This window comes from Sylvia atricapilla, chromosome Z (genome assembly GCF_009819655.1).
Source record: "Sylvia atricapilla isolate bSylAtr1 chromosome Z, bSylAtr1.pri, whole genome shotgun sequence".
In the NCBI taxonomy this organism is placed as follows: domain Eukaryota; kingdom Metazoa; phylum Chordata; class Aves; order Passeriformes; family Sylviidae; genus Sylvia; species Sylvia atricapilla.
The window spans coordinates 73,186,492-73,192,973 of NC_089174.1; the positions used below are offsets into that span (position 1 = coordinate 73,186,492).

At 41.9% G+C, this 6,482-nt stretch overlaps 1 protein-coding gene across 2 annotated transcripts; it reads left to right on the forward strand.

The window, feature by feature from the left end:
• Positions 1–264: 264 nt before the first annotated feature.
• On the forward strand, positions 265–4,949 carry MRPS30 (mitochondrial ribosomal protein S30). Of its 2 annotated transcripts, none has more exons than XM_066340077.1 (5): positions 265–975; positions 1,198–1,412; positions 2,339–2,441; positions 2,928–3,104; positions 4,487–4,949. In XM_066340077.1, the coding sequence occupies exons 1-5, from the start codon at positions 309–311 to the stop codon at positions 4,753–4,755; spliced, it is 1,431 nt and encodes a 476-aa protein (XP_066196174.1). In that variant the 5' UTR covers positions 265–308; the 3' UTR covers positions 4,756–4,949. The 2 variants fall into 2 exon arrangements, with proteins under 2 accessions (XP_066196174.1, XP_066196175.1); XM_066340078.1 differs by having other exon boundaries at positions 266–975; positions 1,198–1,343.
• Positions 4,950–6,482: the final 1,533 nt, after the last annotated feature.

A 6,482-nucleotide genomic window follows, 5' to 3' on the forward strand; every position in this document is an offset into this window, starting at 1 on the left:
TGGGCGGCCACGCCAGGCACTTCCGGGACGCTTCTCGCTGAGCATCTTGGGAGGTGTAGTTCCCGCCCAGCAGCGGGCGTACTTCCGCTAAAGCTCATGCGCAGTACCGCCTTCGCGCCTACCAGTGGGGGAGCTTGGCGCCCTCCAGCCACGTGACTCCCAAGACCCCGCCTTTTCCTGCCCGGCAGCTCCTGCTGCAGGAAACCCACCCGCCAACCGGAATACGGGCTTATCACGTGGTCCCCAGAGGCCAATCAGCTGCCGCGGTTTCCGGACACCGCCTCGCCGCCGTCCGGCAGTTCCGCGAGATGGCGGCGCTGGGGGCTTGGAGGGTGTTGCGGCCCGGCCGGCGCTGGTTCTCGGAGACAGTGCCTGGCGCCCCCTCACCGCCCGGCGGTCCTCTCTACCCGCCCGTGGTGGCGTCCATCACGGCCAAGAGCAAAGCGGCCAAATCGCGACGCCTGCAGCGCTTCAACCAGCGGGTGCACGCGGCGGCCACGGTGGAGGAGAAGCTGCGGCTGTACGGGAAGCTGCAGCGGCCCAAGTACACGGTGTACCCGCAGACCTTCGCCCTCAATGCCGACCGCTGGTACCGCAGTTTCACAAGAACCGTCCTAGTGCCGGGGATGCCCCCAAGAGGCACGGCCGCGAAACCCCCGGTAGGGGCGGCGGGAGCGACCCTCGAGGCCGGCAGAGCCCCAGAGCCGGGAGCGGAGGCGCCGGCGGCTGCGGAGGCACCGGGGGATGCGGAGGCGTCGGGGGCGGCGGCGGGAGCGGTACCGTATGTGGATATAGGCGAGCTGCGCTCTCTCGCCTGCGACGCCCTTCTCCAGGAGAGCTTCTACCAGAACAAGAAGCGGCCGTTTCTCTACCGCGACCAGGATCACACGCCCGGACCCTTCCTCACGCAGCTCGTTTCCACCCTCGCCGCTTCCCTGTCCGGTCGCAACCCACTGCTGGCTGCTTCCTCCCTCGGTACGGAGACGGGCTGGCAGGGAAAGGGACGTGGGAGCCCTTGGTGATAGGCCGGCACGAGTGTCCCTGGTGTATTGCACTTGTTCAGACCGTCACTAGTAATCTGTCTCCATCCTACATGGATTTTGGGTTTTGTATCTCACTGCAGCTACAGAGGAATTGGGAGGGTTTTAAATGCAAGAGGCGAATAATTGTTTTTCTGTATTTCTTGTTCTGTTTCAGATCTAAGCCCTGAAGTTAACTATTACTGGCATCATGGTGAGGAAGTTGTTGTTCACGGGCACCGAAAGGGTAGAGTTGATCCTGTGCGATTCCAGATAGATGATAACCCACACCTCCAGATCCGTGTACCAAAGCAGCTTCCTGAGGTGTGGATGTTTTCAACAGCAAGTGAATACCTTGCATTTTCACTTTTGTTTTTGACAACTATTGAAAACGTGCAGAAGTAGTCTTTAGAGAACTAAGCTCATCAGTATGTATGTAGCACATTTGCGTATTTTTCGAGTCTTAATACCCTTTCTGCCTTGTGGTAATGGCTTTGTAGATATTGAGATGGTCTTCTGAACTTTTGCTCCTCTTTGTACTTTAAATTGCATGTTGTTATATTTAATTAAATTGAATTTTTGACATTCTGTGCTTGGAAATGAGAATGAGAAACGTGCTGTGGAACATTCAGGTAAAAGAAGAAAAGCGCATATAAGCTGAATGTGAGCATTCCTGCCTGTTGTTACTGCTTGGCAGTTATTTTCTTGAATGCTCAAGTTCAGTAGAAGTATGTTCTGATTCAGTATTGTAATGTGTTTCTTGCAGGTTTATACAATGGTAATTGTATGGTAGCTGGTGAGGATCTCTGTTGTCCAGTTTCCACCACAAACATAAAACTATTGTGTGTTCTGTAAACACAGAATTTTATGGCTGACTTAGTTGTACTATTTGTTTGGGTTCATATTGTCAGATGCTACAAACCTTGGCATTTTGGAAGAACTGTCTAGGCAGTACAAAATCTTGTGTAGTGCAGTAAACAGAATCTAAACTTAGTGTACAGGTTCAAGTTAGTTTATTGGCTGCTGCTGGAAATGTTTTTACTCTTTTTCTATAGAAGCTAGTGACAAGTGGCAGATTTTTAATCTTATTTCACTTTTTTTGCGCTATGGAACAATTAATACAAGATGACTGCTAGCTTTCATCACAAGATAAGAATTTCTCTTGCAAAATAATGAATTTCAGTTAAGGTTATCTCTATGATGTATATAAGCAGGACTTGCACTTTCTGTTGTCTGACCAGGAAGTGGTGTCTTACATTGAACCTGATGTCAGAAATGTGTCTTACATCATAACTTTTCTTTCTTTTGTTGTCTTCCAGGTTGTACCTCTGGAATCAGACCTTGGAGATGTTCCTGTTATTGATCACAAGCCATCCAAACTCCCATTGTTCAAAAAACAGTATGAAAATAAGGTATTTATAGGTAAGAATTTTTAATTGTGAAATATTAACTACTTTTTTTTGGTAAAAAAACCACCAAACCAAGCAAATGAAAACTTACCCCAAAGCTAATGCCAGCTCAATCTTTCTTGTCCCATCACCAGAAAAAGTTGTGTATTTTTATCTATAACTATACTCTATAAATATATGTAGTGTATAGATCTCTACTGAGATTTCATGTCAGTTAGGCAATGGAGAGTAGCATTCTCTTGTGCATGTGGTACTGTGTGTCCAAATCTGCTTTGAAGAAGTTCAGTTGAATAGAAAATTGACACAAAACTTTGAATTTTGATACATCTCCAGGGAAATTCTCATTTTAGCATGTGAACTCTTTATCTTTTGGAAGTTGGTAACTCCTCACAGATCTACGTTGTGGTTCTAGATTTAGAGTCTGATGGTGAGGATGTGTGTGTCTGTATGCATAACAGTGTTCTCTCTCTGACTGATAGTTTTGTTTTGGGGAGCACAGGATCAAAGGTAGCAGATCCGTGCTGTTATGGACATACCCAGTTCCATCTGCTTCCTGACAGACTGAAGCGAGAGAGGTTTATAAGGGATCGTCTCGAGGATCAGATCGAAGTTGTTTATCGGTCAAATGGAATTGCAAGTCTCTTTGCCTGGACAGCAGCACAAGCAATGTATCAAGGTGAGACAGCTTGACAAATTTCTCCTGGTTTTGAATGAGTATTGTGAAGTTATTTAACCTTTTGTCCCCACTGCTTTTCTCACATGCTTCTTTTTCTGAAGATCGTCTTTTAAGTAAATCTTTACAGATGTAATTGAATTAATAAAAGAGAGGTAGTTAAAGTACTTTAACTCAGGTAAAGTACTTTAGTTTGAGTATTTTGATTCAGGGCAATTAATTACAGAGAAAAAAAAATTCATATACAACAGTCGCCTGTGCAAAAATCTCAATTACTTTCGCTTGCTCTTTCCACCTTAAAAGGGAAATGTGGTAGACATCAAGCAATTTTGTTTATTTTTTCCTTCTGGAACAACTATGTTACTTACTCCTTGTTTCAGTAATTTCATCTCCATGAAAATACTAGGAATGAAAGAAAAATGTCAGCAGCCTTACATTGGGATTTTATGCCTAAATTTGTCTAAAAAGATCCCAGAAGACCTGGAGGGTTAGACCAGATCAGTCTTGCAGTAACTCTCATAAACACAATTACTGTCTAATGTTACTGTAGGACACCTGATGGCTTGTAGTTTTACTTGAGAAACAACTCATGTAAGAAAATTATTTTATTGTAGTGTATATTGCTGCTCTGCGTCAATTTTTTTTTGTGTAATGGTGTATTAGCAAGCTTTCTTTGTGGATGTAAAATATAGAATTCAAGTAAATCTTGTCTTCAGAGTTGGTCACAGCTGTGAACACATCATGAGTTGTAAGGGCGGCATTATGCAAATCTATGACTTTTTCTTCTGTAACAGTTTCTAGCACATAATAGGAATAATCTTAAAAATGTGTGTGTACTAGTGCACATGTGTAAATATGTAAATATTTTTAACATACGGCTAGTGCTCAGTAGGGTTTTTTTAAAACATTAATACTTACTGACAAAGTGTTCTTGGTGTCTGGCTGGTTACTATAGTCAGTTATGTTCATGCATACATATGGATGCTTTTGTCATGAAATAAGTGCTTACTGTATCTTGAGAACCATACAATAGTAAAAAGATATTTTCCCTCAGGTCTTAGCAGGACTTTGGATGCATTAGTAGCTTAACCGTTTTGGAAAAGTCACTTGGCTGATCAGTGATTGATTTTTATCAACTGTTGATAGGGAACTGTGTACAAAATGCAAGTGTGCCACTGTGTCTCTGATCTTGGATATAAGCTTTATTGGTGATAGTGTTTTGGTTAGTCGGTATGAAAAATGCTTCTGTTGCTAAAGCAGACAGGACTTTTTCCCTACAAGGTAGCTGCTGCAATTCCCAGAGCTGTTCTGTATTTCAGGACTAGGGTTTCGGTGTGAGTGTACTGATAGAAATCTAAGTCCTGTTGTATTTGTTTATTTTATAGGATTCTGGAGTGAAGCAGATGTGACCCGCCCTTTTGTGTCGCAGGCAGTAGTGACCGATGGAAAATATTTTGCTTTCTTTTGTTACCAGCTAAATACTTTAGCACTATCTGCAGAAACTGTTAGAAATAACCCTCGAAAGAATATCTGTTGGGGTACAGACAGTAAGCCACTGTATGATATTGTGGAAGATGGTAATGTGAAAGGCTTTAATGATGAAGTTCTGATTCAGCTGGTTCATTTTCTACTAAACAGACCAAAGGAGTTGTAAACCATTAAACCAATATAAAGTATGTGCCTGAACTTCTTTCTGACTCCATGAAGTATGAGCTATAGTATACTCTGCCTTGATTTTAGGCAAGTATTTGTCTAGCAAGCACTATATACGTATTTTATGTTATTTGGGCCTTCTTTTTTCTTAATGTATACTGTACACTGGCAAATAAATGGCTGAAATACCTTAAAGTCTTTTGTGTATTCACTCTTAAAAGCCTACTGTGCTAATTGAGTGTCACGTGAGCATGTTATTTTAGCAGATCCACAGGTCCATGTTGAACTGTCACAACAAAGTATTTATTCATTTGACCGAGTATCACTAGGAAATAGTGGTCTCGATACTCAGCACTAGTGATGGATTTCTAATTTTGTACCTGAGTTAAATGCTTATACATTGTAAGGAGAAAGTGAGCTCAGAATAAAAAGTGTTTCTTAATAAATGGTGGATGATTAAGTTACACAGTAAGAGAAGTCTTTAGACATGGTAATACAAACATGATGAAACTTGCTTCCAAAGTTTGTGTTGTGAACGTGCGCACAGAGTTTTAAGCTGTCACCTCCAGAGCCATGGAGAGAACTCTCAAATGCATTTGGAGTCTACAGTTTCCCCTTTAGTGTGGGTTCTTGATTTCAGCTGTTGTTATCTTGAGTTTTTGTTGCTGATACGTGGATGTCTTACGAATGTTTTTAATAGACCACAGCTGAGCTAGGATGTCTCATTCATAAAATACAACATTATACAATCATGGAGTAGTTTGAAGAGTAGTTCGTTTTACCATGCTCGTTGTAAAAAACTTTTCAGTGTATTTGGCCTGAATCAACCATCTTTTAGTTTAAAACCCACCTTGTCCTATTGAAACGGGCACTGCGAAAGTATAATGACTGGTGTATTTAGCTATCAACAAAGTGTAACTGGTTCTGAGGTAACTAAATGTGCCTAAGATTTTACACGTTTCATCCACTGTACTTTACCTTTTCCAGTGTTGTGAAAGGCAAGTAGTTTGTCATTAAAGAGTATAGAATCATTGAAATACTGGCCTGCACATACTTCAGTATGAGCAACAGCCCACTTTATGTTGTGAAGTGGCTACAAAGTATTTTGTTAATGGAAGACTAAGTAGTTGCAGACTTGGACCTGACTGGTACTGTGTTGGAAAGCATTTCTACTTTCTCCACCATCTAAGTAAGATGTGTACAAACAGTGGTTATTTTTTAAGAGAAGTCCTTAAGTGGTCTTTACAATGCATGAGTCTTAGCAGTTCTGATAATTGCTGATCCTTGGATTACATAAACCATGTTCCTTGTAGTAACAGAAGATAAAGTAGGCAAGAATGTTGATGGTAGAGAATGACCTGTGACCTAGCTTTAGAGGGCGTGGTTGATACTTCTTGTCTGGTGTCATTAAGGGATGATAGAAAATGAATGGAAGGATATGAAAAAAGCAGTTGGATATTTACGGCAGTTTTTACAGTTTTAATTTTACGTAATGTAACATACTAAGGTTGTGTAATTTATGTAACATTACAGGTGTAATATGAGATTCACTTGAGTCGCATACAACTAGTGATTGTGAAAACTGACAGGTACAGTCTAAGAAACTCCTGCTCCCAGGGGTGAAAACCACTAATTTTTCTGTGATTCAGCCTTTTATCTATCCTGCGGCTTCAGCTGTAGTAGACCAAAGAATTTTCTTTTGTGCAGCTTTCCTGGTGAGTGAAATAT